Source organism: Bidens hawaiensis, unplaced genomic scaffold (genome assembly GCF_021521415.1).
Source record: "Bidens hawaiensis isolate Kalapana, Puna unplaced genomic scaffold, B.hawaiensis_p1.1 tig00016939_1, whole genome shotgun sequence".
Taxonomy (NCBI): Eukaryota; Viridiplantae; Streptophyta; class Magnoliopsida; order Asterales; family Asteraceae; genus Bidens; species Bidens hawaiensis.
The window spans coordinates 323039-343480 of NW_027492564.1; the positions used below are offsets into that span (position 1 = coordinate 323039).

General features: G+C 37.6%; 1 protein-coding gene, 1 non-coding gene and 1 pseudogene across 3 annotated transcripts; 1 reads left to right on the forward strand and 2 right to left on the reverse strand.

Annotated features, from left to right (window-relative positions):
• The first annotated feature begins 1876 nt into the window (after positions 1–1876).
• Positions 1877–5974, forward strand: LOC143552512 (uncharacterized; annotated as a pseudogene). Its single transcript, XR_013138670.1, has 6 exons — positions 1877–2417; positions 2721–2772; positions 4133–4222; positions 5174–5238; positions 5305–5463; positions 5791–5974. The product of XR_013138670.1 is annotated as an uncharacterized LOC143552512 (transcript).
• A 3119-nt stretch (positions 5975–9093) lies between these two features.
• Positions 9094–11468, reverse strand: LOC143552514 (anaphase-promoting complex subunit 8-like). Its single transcript, XM_077042719.1, has 4 exons — positions 11380–11468; positions 11004–11316; positions 9490–10740; positions 9094–9178 (listed from the first exon to the last, which is right to left on the reverse strand). The coding sequence occupies exons 1-4, from the start codon at positions 11466–11468 to the stop codon at positions 9116–9118; spliced, it is 1716 nt and encodes a 571-aa protein (XP_076898834.1). The 3' UTR covers positions 9094–9115.
• Positions 11469–13702: 2234 nt separating this feature from the next.
• Positions 13703–13775, reverse strand: TRNAA-CGC (transfer RNA alanine (anticodon CGC)). The gene has a single exon. It is a non-coding gene; the product is annotated as a tRNA-Ala (tRNA).
• Positions 13776–20442: the final 6667 nt, after the last annotated feature.

Genomic DNA, 20442 nt, shown 5'->3' on the forward strand with positions numbered 1-20442 from the left:
TCAAAATGGTGTTGACATGTTGAATATACTTAGGGGGTGTTTGGTACAGAGAATGGAAAATGAGAGAAAATAGAAATGGAAATGGAATTGTAGAGAAAGAGAATTGGTATGGAGAATGAGAATTATTTCTCTTATTTGGTACACGAGAAAATAAACAAAGAACTCTTCCATACCCAACCCCACCTCCACCCAACCTGACACCACTCACCACCGCAGCCCCACCACCACAGCCCCACCATCACCAGCACCACCACCACAGCCCCACCACCACCACCAGCCCCACCACCACAGCCCCACACCACCAGCACCACCACCACAGCCCTTTCTTCAACCACAGCCCACCACCACCGGCTGCCGCCACCAAATCCCCTTCTTCAACCACAGTACACAAGAAATTAAAAAGATTCAAATTTTTGGAACATAAGATATAGAAAAAAGAGGCTCAGATCTGTCATCACTGCCTTTTTGGAGATTTTGTGGTGGTGGTTGTGGTGGCGATGATGATGATGATAATCAGAAGCCACCTGCGACCACCGCCGATTTCCACCACCACTGTCACCCACCTGCGACCACAATCACCCAACCATCTGAAAACCCTAACCTACCACGAACCACCACTTGAAACCCTAATCTCCGTTCACCCGTACCACCTGCAACCTACAACCGGTTACCATCTCTGTGTTCACCACTGCGAACGGCGGAGACGGGGTGGTGGTTGCAGACTTGGAGACGAGGTGGCGGTTGCAGACTTGGAGACGAGGTGGTGGCCGGAGACGGGGTGGTGGCCGGAGACGAGGTGGTGGCCGGAGACGAGGTGGTGACATGCTATGAGGAGGCTGCTGAGAAATGGATTTCTCTTTGTTTTAAAGAGAAATGGAATTCTCTAGTTTTAGAGAAATAGAAAGAGAAATAGAAATGAAAAGTGGAAAACAAACAAAAGAAATATTTCTAATTCCATTTCTCCCCAATCAAATCCCTCTACCAAACACCCCCTTTAATGGGCTATAAGTAGTCACAGAGAAAATAATTAAAGACACTATTAGTAGGCTACACTCACAGATGCTAGGACTTCTTTATGTGAGCTTTTATTGATGTGCCTATTTATATCAGCATTTTACATTTGCAAGGACACAACCGAGCTCACATTGGCTCAATAAATTGCAAGAGCAAATGCAAGTTGGCACTTTTGAGTTTTTTTCTTTACCGTACAAGTTACAAGTAGAGGTGCCAACTTGAGAAAAAGTTGTTTTAATTCGGGTCAGAATAGGTGGAGGTCAAAATGAGTCTATAATAAGAAATGCCAAAATGCATAACCAAACCCTAGATCAGAATCCAATTTTTAGCCCTTCTGATGCACTTATGGCCACTTTAGGTTCTTTTACTCCGCTGTTAACGTTTGTTCTTTTACTAACACACACAACCCGACATTGATACACGTGTAATGTTGCAGTGAATGTGTAACAATCTTGGTACACGCTTAAAGCAGCATTGCGCGTACCCAGTGTAGGCACACATGTAACGCAATATCGTAAGCTTAACCAATGTCCATACACATGTAACCTGACGCCATTGATGCAACACTCTAAGGCTATTACGCATGTAATGTGCCTAGGACACGTAATTGGGACGCTAAGTTTGTGACCTGATGCTAGTACACGTGTGGTGGTGCCACACAAGACATGTGACCAGACATTTAAACACGTGTGAGAGACACTGCACGCGTAACCGATGTCTAGTCAATATGTTATTAAGTAGAATTACAAGGACCATGAAAAGCACAACCCAAACTTACCACGGCTCTATCCTGAAAACACTTACTTTTGCCTCATTTTACAATTTACCTCACCATTGCTCCAACCGGCATTGAAGGAAATCAATGGAGGAAGAGAAAGCAGCAGCATACTCGTAAAGGCGGTAACGCAGCCAGATTCAAACAAGGCCTCGGTTTCTCTTCTTCTTCTTCCTCAAACCCTAACACAGGCTCCGCTCTTCCTTCGTCGTCGTTCCTCAGCAGCTTTGTCAAAGCTTCCAGTCCTTCTAAATCAACCGATGCTCAGAAGCAATCGCAAATTGAATCTATTCAAAACAAGCTCAAGAAAAAACAACATTCGGATGATCGATCTCGAGGTAGAGATAGTGACAGCCGTTCTTCTTCGAGGCGTAGAAGTAGAAGCAGAAGCAGAGATGATGATGATGATCGTTCGAGGAATCGGAATAGGCGGAATCATAGGTCGAGTAGTAGAGACCGGGATAAGGATCGATATAGGGATAGGGATAGAGGAACAAGGAAGAAGAGTAGAAGTGTGTCTCCTCGGGGCCGGAGATCCGAGAAGAATAGGGACGATGTTCAAAGGAGTAGGAAGGGGAAAATTGGTGGAGGCAATGATGCGAAATCGATTCAAGGCTATGACATGATGGTATGCTTCTTGTAATTTTAGTATAATACTATTATGAATGTCATATCTGATGGAAAACTAGATTAGAATCTCTCTTACTGCTAGTATACTATTATGGATTCTGTTTATCGTGTGAGCATGTATGGATAAACACTTTTTGTTTGAAATCACTAGATTATGTGAAGTGTAATGTTCTTTTTTATTTTCACTAGAAGAATTGTTTGCTTGTAACAAAAGGCAAAGTAGATCACAAATTGGTTGGATTATGTTATAGTTAACACTAGCCAGGAAGTTAATATATGTTTTGCTTTGTGTTGTTTGCAGTCACCAGCTGAAAGGGTCAAAGCAAAGATGAAGCTTCAGCTTTCTGCAACTGGTAAGTTAGTGTTATTATATAATTATTACTACTGTACTGCAGTACGCGAACTGTTATCAACATTATGAAGACTTGATCTTTAGGTGTATATTGTGGATCACTATGTAGTTAATTAGATTAATGGCATATAAGGGTGTGTTCAATACAAAATCAATTTTAAGTAGAGAACTGCAAGAACCGAATAACCGCTTGTACACAGTCTTGACTCTTGACTAATGACTACTTGACTAGATGTAGAGAGAAAATTGTGATGGTTATGTGGTTACATAACTGACTTATGCATCACAAATATCACCCTTAAAGAAACATGTGCTTGTGTTTATGCTTGGTTGGACTTAGGGGTGACAATCTTGACCCAAACCCTTTCAAATGGGTCAACTGGAGTTGTTTAAAAAATTAAATGAGTTGGTTTGGGTAAAAGGTATCAACTAAATGGATCAAAATGAGTCATTTGAAATTCCATCCTTTTATTTTCGGGTCAAAATGGGTCGACAAGCTCAAAGAAATGGGTCAATGTGGGTTAGTGTCCTAAGGAAATGTGACAGGTTTTGGATCGGAACGGGTTTTCGTACAAGACAGGTTTTGGATCGGAACGGGTTCAGTTTAGGTTTCAAGCCAACATGAGTTTTCACCCGTGACGGGTTGGGTGTTGGTTTCTTTTTGGTCGATTCCGGACTCGTTTTTGTCTGTTTTTTCAGTTTCGTTTTTGTTCGGTTTGAATTCTTTTAGTTTCGTTTTGATTGTTTTTTTTTATTTCGATTGATGTGGTCCGGTTTTGGCTTTTTGTTTCATTTTCGTCGATTTTTTCGGTTTCATTTCGATTCTCGGTGGGGATTTTTTTATGGAACAAGGACAACGTAGGAAACATTTTAGTGTTTCTACTTTTTTTTGTTTATGATTTATATTTTGATTTATAATTTTTATTATTATTTTTGAATATTTTTTTGAGGGTTTTTGATCTTAATAGAAAACCCCTCCAAAAAAATAATAAAAAAATCATAATATAAAATATAAATAAAAAACAAAAAATAAAAAAAACTAAAATGTTTCCGCCATTATTCTCGTTCACAAAAAAAAAAACCCTCAAAACCCAAACCAAACCAACCATTTTTTTAATTGACCTATTCTGACCCAAACTCGTTTTGACCCATGACTCATTTCAATCCATGACTCGTTCGACCCAACCCAACCCATTTGCCACCTCTAGTTGGACTACAAAAAGCAAGATTAATGGCATTTTACACGCATTTCTATGTTTTTACTGAGTTGAACTGAGTGTTTTTTGCATAAATAAATGGATGTGACTTTTTTTTAAATATATAATTTTATGATTGTATTATGATTGTATTTCAAATTTCAGCCAAACAGGATGAAGCAAATGGCATGGGCTCAGGATGGGAGAGGTTTAACTTTGACAAAGATGCTCCACTTGATGATGAAGTGATTGAAGGTTAGCCCATGTTCAAACGGGCCGGTTAGGCCGGCCAACAAACCCTTTTATTTATTCATCATGCAGGGTAGTGTGTTTGTGTTTGTGTTTTTGTGTGTGTGTGTGTATATATATGTTATATACACGCATATAGGTACCCATATACATACGTATACGTATATATATATACCCACACACTCATATAGGGCTGTAAACGAACCGAACGAACACGGACAATGCCTTGTTCATGTTTGTTTGTTAAGGAAATAATGTGTCCGCGAACGGTTCACGAACACTTACCGAACGAGATTTTATGTTTGTGTTCGTTCATTAAGGAAACAAACGGTTCACGAACACAAAGAAAATGGGCAGGGCCTAGAGATTGAGACCGATGCATTCATCAATGTGAATAATGAAAGCCTGTAAACGAATCAAACGAACACGAACAAGGGCATGCTTGTGTTCGTTCATTTAACTTTAAACGAACACAAGCGCTTAATCGAACAAATATTTATGATCATGTTCGTTTATTTAAAACATGAACATTTGTGTTCGTTTATGTTCGTTTGTTTAAAATCTAAACGAACATAACTGAACAAAGATAAACGAACATAAATTAATGAACATATATGAACAGATGTGAATGAACACAAACAGACACAAACGAACATAAATGAAAACACTTAAATGAACACAAATTCACAAATATAAAACCTTAAAGTAGATGACTCATTCAGATAATATTTAATTATTTTCTATTGGTACATAACGAACATAAATAAACAGACATAAACGAATATAAACGAACATTCATGGACATAAAATGAACGAATGGAAACATGCGTTCATGTTCGTTCGTTTATTAAATAAATGAACATAAACGAGCTTCCCATTGAACGGTTCACGAACAGTTCACTGAACGTTTGGTTCATTTACTGCCCCACACTCATACTATCAGTATGCATTTTTCAGCTGCTGAAGATGATGGAGCTTTAGTGAAGCATATTGGCCAAACTTTTCGGTTTTCTACTGTGGAGGTATTTCGCGTATTAAACATTTTTATTTAGCTTCGGGTAGTGAGGAGTATTTTGGTCATTTTGAAGGCAAGACGGGAGGAGAAGATAAAGGCGACTCATGATGAGGCTATTTTTGGAACTTCATCACTTGCACCGCCCGTTAATACAGACAGTGAAGCAGATGGAAACAATTGCACAAAAGAAAGTCCCGAAACCGCCCCTGCTGTAGGTCTCATAAGCGATCAGGTTTGTGACAATTTGCAGATTCGGGTTTGTTTCATCTCAAACGTGCCAAGTAAAAAATAAAATTCTAAGAAGGGAATGGGCCAAAAACGGCTTGATAGTCAAATCGGGGTTGGTCTCCAAATATTTGTAAGAGTAAAAGGACGAAACGCGTAGACATATTTGAACATAAAGGATGATTCTGGTTATGTTTTTTAGTTTAAAAAAAACCCTGAAATTTGTTATATATCTGTAAGGCATAAAATGTAATTTGCTCATAATGTTACTTAAAAAAAATTAAGTTCTAACCCGATCATATTTGTGATGATGATGTGGATTTTGTTGTCACAGGTTCGATCCTTGCAGCAGGGTTCGTGGCGTGATCGGATACACAAAGCTTGATTGAGGATTAGTTGGTTTTAACCCAAATTTGTTTGCCCATCTTTTATAATGTGACAGCATAATTTATTACAACTATATTTGAGTTATGTTTTATACATACCATGTCAAATTAGTGAATGTATATTTGTTTAAAAATAGGTCAAAATTATAAATAAATATGCCTAGTAGAATCTAAAATCTCACTTATAGTCGAGGTTGCAAAAGTCGCTAGGCGGCCGACAGGAGAGTTGCGTGTACTCGGGGTACTCGGGTAGTACTCGGACATGATAAATATAAAGAAAATTAGTTTTTGGATATTATATATATGTCAAATATCATAAATTTACTAATATTTATAATAAAATAATATTTATAATAAAATAGGTAAAGATCAATAAAAAAAGAGAAATACATTTTTAAATAATAAATTATTCTAAAAATGGTTAGTCATTAAGTCAAAAAATAATATTTATTCTTTAATATTAAAGAAATACGAGTTACGTTTTATTTTCTTAAGCCAAAATCGGCCCAAGTTTACCGAATAAATGCGATTCTGACTAAGGTTGACCACCTTTAATCAATTCTTAGTAATTAGGCGGAATTAAAGCAACTCGCATCGGCGACATACCTTGTAGCAAGTACTCAAGGTATACTCAGCCTTGAAAACCTACTTTACAACATTACTTTGCCTATTGGTATATTATTCAAAAGGCATAAAGAGCATAAGAAATCAGAACAAGAAAAACATTAAGAAAACTACACTAGTTATAGATGAGCACATAGCCATGAATAATGAATAAGGTTAGTATTATTAAATATTTAAATACTGTTAGTACTGTAGAATGTTTTTTGCTAGCTTGTTCCCTCAATTAAAACCAAGAGATGGGAATAATCAAGTGGTGACCAGGTCTATGTTCTTCATAGCAACTAGAAGGTCTAATAACCAAGCTTGAACATTCAAAAAAAAAAAAAAAAAAAAAACTAGAAGGTGAAACACACCAAAGACGTGTATAACTATACTATGTTAACGACTAATCAACGCAACCCCATTTCATTTCAAATAAATGACACATATTATAAGAAATTAGGAAAACTTTACCCAAATATTTTAAAATAGAGTTTTATAATATTATTAGGTAGAATCTTTCCAAAGAAAATGTATCCAAATATGTTTTATAGTTCTTGAATTCAAAATTCACAGTTTTATATGTTTTGAATTTGTGGAAAATAACATAATTTTCCAACCTACTAAAAGTCTCAAAAGTATTAAAAATCGCTTCAATCTCAAAAATATATCTTTTACTCTTTGGATGCTCTAAAACAAGCATCCAAAAACAAAGCAAACTAGGATTGAATTTGGTTGTGGACGGTTGACAATCTATCTTTATTTTGAGTATAATCTTACAACATTTTAAATAAGCGACTAAAGATGATACAAAAACTTTTTCACCCTCTCAATATCTTTTAAACAAAATGGTAAAACTAGTCCTTTATTTTTGCACGCTTTTTCATTAGACGTCCTTTGGCAAAATAAATAACAGAAAACATCCTTTATGCTTAAAAACTCTATCATATTACGTCCTTTGACACTAACCCAGTTAATTTGTTAGAAAACATCCTTTTTGCTTAAAAACTCTATCATATTACGTCCTTTAATTAACTGGTTAGTGTCAAAGGACGTAATATGATAGAGTTTTTAAGCATTTTATCGTATCTTTTATATCCGTATCAAAAAGATTTTGTCGGTTCCAATAACCAATTAACTTTGTTGAGTCGAGTCGGGTTAGCAATATGTTTTGGGCTTTTTAGTGTAGATCTAGTGTAGTTATTTGGGTTGTTGCTTCATGTGAGATCTTAAGATGATTTCAATTGTAAATAAATTTGATTTGTTGAAGGAGATTTTAGTTTTATTTAAATAATTTATTTAGCAACATACTTAATATATAACAATCAAAGAGATGCAGTAACAAACTATAGTTCATTACAAATTAATTTAAGAAATTTCAACTTTAAAGTATCTAAATTAAAAAAAATGGACGAAGAAAAATATATCAATCGATTTTTCTACTATACACTGTACATATAACGTATAAACAATAGTATGATGTCACTTGACCATAAACACATATGTAATTATACAAACATGTACGGTCCCCACCTAAAATACAAACAGAAATATATAAATTATCATTCAGAGTTTCTAGAATTTATTATTATAGTATTAAAATTGAGCTGGTTAATGATTAGCTAAAAATAAGCATGAAGATTCAAATAGATGAATTTGGGTTTATATATTGTTTGTTCCCTGACTTCCCCCTTCAGTAAAACCAAACCAAACCAAACCAAAGAAAAGAAGATACGAAGTGGTGCACAAGTCTTCTAGTCCTTTTATGCTACTAGAAGGTGGCACTTACCATAGACCTGGTCATTAGTCAAATTATCTGTTGTTGACCCTTAACCTTAATCAACACACAAACTCACTTGTAAGTACCTCATTCAATATGACTATATGTGTTACAAACAAAAATTACATTCATCTCAAATCAAACACACATTTTACAAGAAAATTATAAAACTGGCGAAGCAACCATAGACACCGTAGGTGGTTGTGGGAAAGCTAACGGGCATTCTTTTGATAACCTTCCAGCAAACCGATGGCAGATTAAGAAACTAATTCTCAAAGAACTGATATTTGGTGATGGGAAACAAGCAAATGAAGGTGGAGGTGCGGTGCTTCCACAAAACAGGTGGCAGATCAAGAAGCGACTACTTAAAGAACTGTTTAGCTAAATCCGGTTACATGCAGATTGATTAACGTTGTATTTTGTTCCGATTAACGACTACCGTTCAACTTTTACGAAAATGTAACAAGAATGATGTGGTATTTGCAACAAAGGTTTTAGCTTTGGCTTGGTGTCTATTTTAAAACCAAAGATGATTTTAGCTTTGGCTTGGTGTCTTGCCTTATTCCTGGGTCCTTTTTCATGCCCTCCTTTTTAATACACACTTAATCTTATTTATTTTATTTGTATTTAACACTGTAAACAAACCAAGATATATTGAGCTAGAGGGTCTCGTTGGGAGCAGACTCTCTATCTCCTAAGATATTAGAGGTAAAGTTTGTCATCATCTCATCCTCCTCATACCCTACTCGTGGGTTATTACTGAGGTATGTTTTAATGTGTCCTCGAAACTTTGAATTCAGAATAATAAAGATCAACACAAATCATAACAATAACAAATATATAAAAGTTGTACCGTAGATCAAGCTATCAACTAGTGATTAAACATCCATTCAAGTAAACCTAGATTGCGCAAGTTTAATATCTTCAAGAAGGCTTTTTGCTCTTTCTTTCTCCTGCATTCACAATTAAAATTCATAAATTAACTTCATAAAGCTTTCAACTTTTCAAGTTTTCCGGTTTCCAAAACAAATCATTTAAGACAAAACCCGGGTCATTTAAGTTGGGTAACAGCCTAAAATGGTCTGCACGGATTAAATTGACCCGTAAACACTCTTTTTTGCCCAGTAAATAAAATATTTAAACCAAAAAGTTTAAAAAGTCATATTCCACAACTTCCAAACCCATTTTAACCCTTTTTTAATCAAAAACTTATTTAGCCGGTTTGACCCGTTTGAAAACCGAACATAAAGAATTTACAGCTTACCGGGACATTATAATCAAGCAGACGCGTGCAATACACTTCGGCTTCATCAAATCTTTTCTGAACTTTACAATACTCTGCAAGAAAAAACAACGCTTCCACAATATTCGGCCCGTCTCGTTCTTCATCTTCCATTCGTTCCAAATCTTCCTTATAATAAAACGCCGCCTCTTCATTTTGACCCAATTCCCTATGCAATATTGCCAACCGATGAACTGCGATCGCCTCTCTATCATTACAATTCGCAGCCCGTTTATAACACTTAATCGCCTCGTTAACCATCTGAACCTGATCCGTTTCATAACATTGAGCCATTGCGATCCATAACCGCGAATCACCCGGCTGCAGAAAAACCGACTTTTTAAAATAATGAAGCGCGTAAAACGGCATTCCCATCATTTCATACGCCTGCCCGAGCCCGTACCAGGCCCGGTAATCACACACGTTTATATCTACAGCCCGTCTGTACGAGTCAACCGCAGCTGGCGTGTTCTTCATCTCGAGAAACTCGTGACCCATTAACGTCCACGCGGAAAGATACTTTTTATCCAACTTTAATGCGCGTTTAAAGTACATAACTGACTTTTCATGAAGACCCTTTAAACTATAGTAGTTACCGATAATGCAACATGATTCGGGTCGGTATTTGTCAGTTAAAAAAACTTTATGCGCGAGGTAACTTAGGCCTGAAAAGCATTCTTTTGCATACAGCACATTTGAATACAGATCCATGTCATCAATACGATACGGGTCGGTTCTAAGAAGCTCTTCAAAAATAGCTTCGACTAACTCGAACTCGCGTAAGCTGTATTGGGCCTTAGCGATCTGAGCTTTTACGTAATTGCTAGACCCGAAAGTTGCTTGCAAGTATTCATATTTGGTTAACGATTCGTTATGCATACGTAGTTCGTGATACGTGGAGGCGAGGAAGAAGTCTTTCATCCAATGGTTATTGAGTTTGAGCCCGTTTAACATGTCGCTTGTTGTGCATAATGATTGCAGTTCTTTCCACGCGGTCCAGTTCCACGGGTACGCGTTAACTGACTCGACAAGCACGGTCCGTGCTAGGTTTTCATTACCTTTAGATTTCTGAACCAGGCCGTATAAGTAAAGCCCAAACGGGTCAAGCGATCCAGTCTTACGGACTGCAGCCAAGTCCCGTTCTATCGACACGAGTTCCATGTTTACAGCATCGGTTTTGCCTAAAGGTCCCTCGAGTTCAATCGTTTCTTCTTCTTTTCGCTTTTCGCCAGCCTGAAATAAGTTAAAAATCAAGTGGGGCCGCTCGATATAGGCTAGTTAAAAGCTCGAGATTTTTAATAAACGAGTATTAATTAATTCTTCTATATACAAATAGCCGTATGTTCCATTTAAAGCAAGAAAGAAAAAGGAAAAGAAAATAATAATAATAATAACTAAACAAGTTCATTTATGCTACTGGGAGGCATTTAATCAAACACCTGGTGGGCATAAAAGCATTATTAACATTTAACAACTAAAACGGGAAGAAAACGAACCAGATAAAGCGCATAACATCTCAAGAAGAAAGCTTTCTTGCCGTTCTGATCAGCTAAAACATGAGCAGCCCTCCTATACTCTCTGCAATTGAAATACGTCTTCGCAAGAAGTAATAAATCCGAGCCCACATCCTCATTATCCTCCTCCGGCACCGGCGTAGACACGTAGGACGTTCCGGCGACCGGAGTGGATACAACTTCATCGGTGGAACGAAACCGCCGGCGAATGGTGGAACAGTCTCGTTGTAATCGAGTGTGCGACGGCGGGTACTTGGCCGGATCTTGTTCAATACCCACCAGTTGTTCTGCAGCCCTGCTTGTTTATTATTTGAAATTAGTTAGGGTTTTGAAGTGAAATAATTAATTATTGGCTAACCATTTGGATGCAGCGTGTAGACAACGGTCTGTGAGTTGGAGGATTGCAGTTCGGAGCTCGGTCCGGCAAGTTTCCTTATTGATGCCCATCGGAATCCACGGTGAGTTTGGGGTTTGAATGGTTAATTGTTAAAAAGTAGTATATTTTTTACCAATAAAAGGAATAGTACCGGTTTGGTCCCTTAATTATGATACTGATTTCCTTGGGTAGCTACCAAACGTCCAAACAAATCAAAGTAAGAAAGTTTTATTATTTTTTCTGTTTGGGATGAGATTTTTGTATGCGCTGACTGTGATTTAAGTTTTGTTTACTACTATGATTTCGATTGTAAATTTGTAGTTTGGATTTTGGAATGGTGTAAGTGGAAGGATTTGTTTGGTATGAGGTAATGAAATAAAATGGGGTAATGGAATGGACCGTTGCCATTTTGTTAAGGTGTCTAGTTACCATGTGATAATTGAATGAACCAACATTGTGTTGTTTGATACACAGGAAAAAGCGAACGGATACAATGAAAATGGTAGTGAAAATGAGTTTTGCTTAGTTAATTATTATGCTGTTGGGCCTAGGAAGGCTGAGTTGAAGGCTAAAACAAAGCAAAGTTGCTAAACACAAGAAAACATGTTAAGAGAATCAACACACGTTCTCTATTATTTTCGTTACATTTGGTTTCTAGCCTAGGACGTTGTAGGTTTAACGGGTCGTGCATCGTAATTTTCCGGCCCTTAAGAAACAAACTTTGATTTTAGTACGATCAGGTTTAAAAGAGGTTTGTGACGCAACTTGTTGCCCGTTTACTTGTTATTTTATTGTTATCGAAACTCCACATTAATGTATTTCTTTTTTTAACTTGTTAAGGTCCCCTACATGTTAAATCTGAAATTCTAACACAGCAAGATCCAAAATTTGATTTTTTGCTTGACTTGGTTTGTTGATTTTATTGTTTGTATGCGTGTCAAAGAATAAAAATGTTCAGGTGATATCTTGATTGGTTTAGACTTTGACTATAGATATAAATAAGTCTATAGCAGTAAGCTTAAAAAGGATATTATACTGGGTTGCTTATTGGGCCATGAATGATAATAGCCCAGCATTTATCGGCCAATTTGTTAGGTCTTGTACAAGTTGTACTAGTGCGCTGCTCTAGTCTTTCTTTTGGGTTCGTTTCTTCTTGGGCTTGAAAGTGTCGTCCATTTTGTATTCTTTTGTTTTTTTTTTCTAATTAATCGGTGTAACGGCTAGCTGAAAAGAAAAAAGAAAAAAAAACGCGCAAAATGCAAACTATATTTTAGTTTGTTAGAATGCAAAATGTTAAGGACACCGCCACCCCTAAAGCCCAACATGTTGTGGTGAGTGCCTTATTTAGTGAAATCGTCAAGAGTTTAGTAGTGAAGTTTGATCTATCCCCTCGCCAAAAGGCGGTGTTTGAATGTCTTCGGGCTCCTCGGGCTCAGGATTTTCTAACGGCCATCCTCATTGAAGGATTAGGCCAACGTATGTCGGGTTTGGAGTATCGGGCTATCCTTAAGTACCGGTTAATGATCTCTATGTTCCCGACGGATGAACCTTGCCCAATTTGTCGCAAGGTCTGTTTGGATTCTTTTGGTGACCATGCGGTGCATTGCAAAGAATTGTCTGGCTTTAAATACAGACATGATCTGGTTAGGGATGTTCTGTGTGATGTTCTTAAACGGGCAGGGATTTCTGCTAAAAAGGAGGCCCCTGTTAACTTTCTCACGGATCCTCTTGAAGGGAGGTCTACTTTACGACCAGCTGATATTCTTGTGTTCGGGTGGGCAGGGGGAAACGCCTGTGTGGATCTTACAGGAGTGTCTGCTCTTGTTGGGCTCAGGGACCGTGGGTTTGTTGTGGGTCAGGCTGCGTTGAAGGCTGAATCAGGCAAAGTTGTTAAACACGAGAAAGCTTGTTTAGATAATCAACATGTCTTTCTACCATTTGCCTTTGATACATTTGGTTTTCTGGCTCCAGAGGCTGTGAAATTTTTTAGTAGGGTTCAGCGCGTCGTACACGGAACCTCTTCAACTTCTAGGTCCCAAAGCTTCGTTTTTAGCAGGATTGGCTTTGCTATTCAAAAGGGAGTTGCAGCGCAGCTTGTTGCCCGTTTGCCTGCCACTTTATTGTAATCATTTTATAGTAAATTATATAAAATAACACGGAACCGAAAAAAAAATGTTAAGTTAGCTAAATAATAAAGGAACGAGTCAAATTCTCTCATTTACGGATAATTTTTTACATGTAATTCTAAAATAATAGTCCGTAATAGATATCTAAACAAACAATAAAAGAAAAACGTTCAAAACATTGGAGGTGCGGGGAATCAAACCCCGTACCTCTCGCATGCGAAGCGAGCGCTCTACCATATGAGCTACACCCCCAATTCGATTTCCTGACTGCTTATAGAGTTGTAATAGTAAGTAATACAGGTTTTTATTATTTAAATACGTCAGCTTCTTGTTCCTTTAACCACTACTGATGTCAATGACGTTGTTGCAGCAAAATAACTCTTTTAAGTAAAGTCTCAAGGCTGATGTCAACTTTATAGAAACAAAGCCCAATGAGTGGTTATAGGGAATTCACAAGAATATGGCATCGACTATGATGAGACATTTAGCCTAGCTACTAACCTAACAACTACCAATTTTAGCCTCACTCTATCTCAATCTTAGCATCTTTAAGGATGTTTGTTGCTGTTAACCTTAGTGTCCGTGGTTCCGAATTTTCCCAAACATGTATGTACGTTCTATATATAAAATTCTTTATAGCCTTAAACATGCACCTTGTGCTTGATATCAAAGGTTTTTTCTTGCTTATGTCACCTTCATTGGCTTCTAGTGTTGCGACACTAACACCTCCCTCTTCACCTTACAACGAAGTTCTACCATGGCCATTATTCTTATCTATGTTGATGACACCAAAGTAACCAGATGTAGAAAGGCCCTAATCTCCCCTCTTGGTGTTGAATTTTTCATCACTGATCTAGGGCACCGGTCCCTTAAGTGTAAATCAGTCCTTGCTCTTATTGTGTAGCAGTGACTTGTGAAGCAGGGTCTCTTTCTGTGTTAAAAAAATGAGTTTTTAGGTTTATTTGAAAGTCAATGTAAATTTAAGACAATAAGATGTTGTAGTTGCAAAAGTTTGGGTTGAGAAGCCTTTTTAAGACATATCCAATAACCACCCTTCCCATACTGTGTAAATTTGTCAATTAATAAACTGTTTATTTTATCATTGTCACTACCAAATTAGTGAATCACACAAAAGACATTTTTCACACTTATTGATGAGAAATCCTAAATCATCACTGACTATCTGATTAAAAAAGAAAATACCAAACCAATTCATTAAAAGAATTTGTATATACATAAGCATAGTTATATAGTTGCTTTTATACAACAACTTGAAACTACTTGTTTTTGTTGGAATTAATCGTTAAGTTTTGAGTTTAAGGATAGATAAGCACATGTTATGTTTATCTATAAGTTTTAGTATTTGAGTTTGTTTAGGATAAGGTAAAGGTTTAGTATTTAAGGGGTCATAGTTTATGGTTTTTAATTCATTCAAAGTTTGCTTTCTTGTTTACAAACTTTCGTGCAGTAGCTATTCTCAAGAGTCAACACAAATTTCCTTTCTTACTTTCGAAGAAGGCTACTGTGTGTGCTACCAGGTTTTTATACAAGACCAATTAATATTCCATTAATTGGTATCAAAGCTAGCGTTGAAGCTCTAGGACCTGCATAGAAGTGATTTAACACAACTTCAATACTTGATCAATCAACCCGATCCTTTCCGCCAAGGATAAAAACGGATTAACCGGTGTAGGTTGTTTTTTGGCAGAAGTTATCCGATCAGATTTGCGGGTAGACGAACGGAAGAAGATTCGTCAAAGCGGTGTGCTTTGAATCTGGTCGCGTCTAGCAAGAGAAGAATAAAATGGTAGAAGCGGGGAGCTTGTTTTTTCTTCGATCGGTGGTCAAGAACGGGGTTGTTCTGGTGACCCGGGAAGTGGGATACTGATAAGTGATCAAGTGATATTGAAGTTGTGAAGAAGAGCAGATGGCAATGGTAAAAGATGGTAGTTCTATGACATACCAATGCCCGGTTTTAACTCCTACAAATTACCCGGTGTGGGCTGTCAAAGTTAAGACGATTTTGGATGCGTATGGAATACTGGAGGTGGTCGAACCAAGGGCGTTAGGAGCTGCGGTGGATCAACAGAAATCAAAGCAAGCACTTGCTTTCTTGTTTCAAACCATACCCGAAGACATGGTGTTACAAATGGCGGATTACACAGATGCAAAACAAGTATGGGATGGATTGAAAATAAGATATTTAGGAGTGGATCGAGTAAGAACGTCTAGACTAGCAACATTGAGAAGGGAGCTCGAAGGATTGCGCATGAAGGAGGGTGAGTCGGTTGATAATTTTGCAACTAAACTTACCGGGTTAGCTTCGAAGGCGAGGAGTCTTGGAGATTTAATTGAAGAAAAAGAATTGGTGAGAAGGCTACTTGATTCAATGCCTAAGTCTTTTCTTCAAATTGTAGCCTCAATTGAACAATTTTTCGAGTTGGATTCGATGCTATTTGATGAAGCCGTTGGAAGATTGAAGGCATACGAGGAGCGTATCAAAGGATCCGATACAGGAGAATACGTTCATGGGGGCTTGTTGTTTGCTAAGAAAGAGAATGAGAAAAGGCACGCGTGTGAATATTGTGGTTGTGGAAGTTCAAGTCGGGATGATCTAGGACGAGGCCAAGGAAAGGGTCGGGGGTCCGGGAAGGGTCGAGATGGTGAACGGTTCCGACGTGATAAGAGCCACGTTAAATGTTTCAAGTGCAATGAATTTGGTCACTTTGCGAACGAATGTCCAGGGAAGGAGAAAAGGGATGACCAAGCGAACTTGAGTAAAGAAGATGATGGTAGTCCAGCTCTTTGGTGAAGACCGGCATGAAAATTAACGATTAAGGGGTTGATTGTTGGAATTAATCGTTAAGTTTTGAGTTTAAATTTAATTGTTTTTGAATAAGGATAGATAAGCACATGTTATGTTTATCTATAAGTTTTAGTATTTGAGTTTGTTTAGGATAAGGTAAAGGTTTAGTATTTAAGGGGTCATAGTTTATGGTTTTTAATTCATTCAAAGTTTGCTTTCTTGTTTACAAACTTTCGTGCAGTAGCTATTCTCAAAAGTCAACACAAATTTCCTTTCTTACTTTCGAAGAAGGCTACTGTGTGTGCTACCAGGTTTTTATACAAGACCAATTAATATTCCATTAGTTTTATCTATCAAAAATACTTTTATGTGGTGTAAGTGTGTAACTTATTGCCCAGTTGTCTTCTATATATAAACATTACTTTTTAGTGGAATAAAATTTTGGTTAAAAAATGTTAAATAGGTTGAGTTGCATGGTGACAAACGAAAAACAAGACTGCTTAGCTGATTTTTACATGATATAAAGCCTATTGAACAGAACAAAAGATGAAAAGAGTGATTTTGTTGACTTTTGCTTTTGGTCTAGGCCAAGTATGAGGTGGGCATAGGGCCTTGTCAACCCTAAACTTTCTTCCTTGTAATCATGACATGCATATGCATGGACCACATGGTCTCAATAACCCAAAATAAAAATACCAACACATGTACATTTTTTTTCTTATTTATAATTTTTTTTATCTTATCATTTATTTTTCAAACGGTTAACTTTTATAAACACGAACACCGACAAAACACCCACCGGAAGCCTTCACAACCCAGAGGATAGCCACAAAAAGAAAAAAAGTTACATGAAATCAATATTACACCAACTCAACCAATCTAAAGCTCTTTGCTTACACCTATACGTATACCAAAGGAAGCCCTTTGCCTTAATATCCCCCATGATCTCTTTCAAATTAATCACCTTTCCTTCAAACATTTTTTTCGTTTCTCGCCTTCCAAAGTCTCCAACTAGTGATTATAATAATTCCCTGGAACACCTCTTTTTTATTTGCTCCAAGTTTGATGTTCTTATGAAGCTCTAAAAGATCCCTGGCCGAGAAACCAAAAATAGTCGGAACTTTGCACCAACGGCTTATATGGTCCCACACAATCAATACGGCTCCACACCCTGTCAATATATGTTCCGCTGTCTCCTCCCCCAAATCAAATAAAGGGCAAACACTATCATTCACCCGAATATTCTTTCGAATGAGGGCTCTTCGGGTTGGAATTCTATCCATTTTCGCTCTCCACGCGTGGATATTACACTTGTTCGGAACGCATTTACTCCACTTCATTATGAAATTATTTCCATCATTTTTATTTCTCATGTTTAACCTTTTAACCGAGCTAACATAGTATACACAATGTTTTTCCACTAACCATTCCCACCGATCTGGCCCATTTACCCAAACTGTTGCATTCATAAGTTGGATGCGCTTTTCCCTTCTTCTAATTCAACACCTGCATTTGGTCTTCTTTTCCAGCACCAAGTCCACCCAAACTCACCCCCTCTTTACCAAAACCTCTCATTGACTTTGCATCTTTTGTATTTTTTCAATTTAAAGAGAGAAGGGCAACATTCCTTAAGACTGTTAGTACCCACCCAGTTATCCAACCAAAAACTCAATTTCCTACCATCACCAACTGACCCTTTTATTAAATCGACCAATTTTCCACTTCCCCATTTGAGCTTATTTATAGTTTTAGCCAGGTTGGCCCAAACACCCGAAATACCTTTTTTAATCGGAACCACCTCCCGATCCTTCATATGGTTATGAATAGAGTCAACTACCCTTTCCCATAGCCCAGACTCCCCTGTTTTGTATCTCCAACCCCATTTTGAAAGCAAAGCGTTATTAACATCTTTTATTCTCGAGATCCCTATCCCACCCAAGGTTGCAAAAGTTGCTAGGCGGACCCTAGGCAGCCGACCGGGGAGTTGGGAGTATTCGGCCTTAGTCGGTGAGTACTCGGCCTTAGTCGGAGAGTACTCGGGGATGGCTCACCGAGAACTCGACCTAGGCAGGGATTACTCGTTGAGTACTCGGCGCCTAGGCGCGAATTTTACAACCATGATCCCACCCTTATTTTTCGGCATCGTGACCCTCTCCCAAGCCACCCAATGAGTCTTTCGGGACTCACTTGTCCCTCCCCACAGGAAGCTCTTCATAATCCTTTCAAAACTCTCTGCCACTTTGCTCGGAACTTTAAACAATGACAAATAATATACCGGTAAACTTCCTAGCACCGCTTTAATAAGGACAACCCTTCCTGCAATAGATTAAGAGTGGGCTCTCCAAATCGCCAATCTTTTTCAAAAATATCCATTATACCATTCCAATTATTAATCTTATTCATGTTAGCTCCGACCGGAATACCCAGATGAGAGAACGGCAATATCCCCGGTTTACACCCAAGCACACTTGCCATCTCATCTCAACTACATTGACGTTGCACCCAAACAGGCTGGATTTATTGAAATTAATCTTTAAGCCCTAGCACAAATGAAACCATCTTAATAATCTATTCACATTTTCCACATTCCTTTTAGTCCATTCTCCTATAAACATTGCATCGTCGGCATATAAGAGACGGGACACAATCGGGCCCCGATTTGGAGTTTGGAACCCCTTTATAATGCCTACTTCTTCAGCCGAACTAACCATATTCTAAAGAGCCTCCATAACCACCAAAAATAAATAAGGGGATAAAGGATCGCCTTGTCGCATACCTTTGAAACACTGAAACTCGAACGTAGGAGATCCATGTACGAGCATCGAGGATCTAGCTGAAGAAAGAATCCCAAAAATCCACTCGCACCAATCCGAAGGGAAACTCATTTGAGCCAAAACTGACACAAGGAAGTTCCAATTAACATTATCGTAGGCTTTCTCGAAATTTTCAAAAGGAAAGCTTGATATTTAGCTTTATTAGCCCAGGCGAAAAGTTCATTCACAATCAAAGGACCATCAAGAATCACCTTACCACCTAGAAATGCCGATTGGGAGTCGGAAATTACCGTCCCGGCACCTTTTTTAGCTGGTTGGCCAAAACCTTCGAGACCACTTTATTTATAACACCCACTAAATTTATAGGCCTGTACTCATTTAAACTTACCGGGTTAATAGATTTGGGAATCAAAGTAATAAAGGACAAGCTGACATATCTATAAAGATTTGAACATAAAAATAACACAAATTTCAAAAACCATTGTGAGCAGTGGTGGGGTCCCATTTTTTCAGTGTTCAAATTTTTCGGGTCGGTTGTTGGTCGGTTGGGGCGAGAAACATAATAAAAAAATACAACATAATAATAAAAAAATCAAAACAATTCTTGCATAATTAGCCCTAAATTTCACGTTTTTAACAAAACTAACTCACAATCTACAAATGATATTACAACATACAAAATAATTCTTGTGCTAATTACCAATATAAAATCAATCAATATTAGCCATAAAGTCATCTTTTGTTTGAGACAAGTTAGAGGGCGAGTCGAGAGGGACGGAGGTTGGCCGGAGACTCGAAGAGGGGGTGTGACTGCGTGAGTGTTGGTAGAGGCCTGAGAATCTGAGATGTGTGTGTGTGTGTTATGGTGTTGGAATTGTGTTGTGGTTCCAACGGGTTAATCGTTGGACAAAATAATTTAAAGAGGAACTAACTAAAAGAGCATGAACGTAATTCTCCTACCTTTTTACAGGCTTAGAAACTAAGAGGTAAGATAACATGGAGTTAATGGGTTAAACCCCCCACTAACCATATTACTTAACAAACTATGAACATTCTTAATGGGTTCTTCATCTTCATTTTTAAAATTTAATTAAAAAACACAATTTATTTAATTTATACATCATTTTCTAAAATCATCCCCCAACTCATTCTTCATTCTCATCTCTATATTCTTTTTATTATTTTTTCTCTTTCTTACACTTATAATTTTAACTACTAACTATTTTGTCTTATTATCATTTTCAATATAAAATGATTCTAATATATTTTTACAGAATGGTAGTTGGAAATGGACTTTTGTGGCAATGCTTTATATTTTTAGGCTTCCTATTCAATTTCA

What these genes read in the sequence shown, in the direction of transcription:
- LOC143552514 (XM_077042719.1), bottom strand. Translation starts at nt 11,468, where the DNA reads ATGGGCATCAATAAGGAAACTTGCCGGACCGAGCTCCGAACTGCAATC. An exon ending in CTACACGCTGCATCCAAATG is followed by an intron (nt 11,317 to 11,379) that starts GTTAGCCAATAA and finishes ATAAACAAGCAG; the next exon opens with GGCTGCAGAACAACTGGTGG. An exon ending in GATGTTATGCGCTTTATCTG is followed by an intron (nt 10,741 to 11,003) that starts GTTCGTTTTCTT and finishes AACTTATTTCAG; the next exon opens with GCTGGCGAAAAGCGAAAAGA.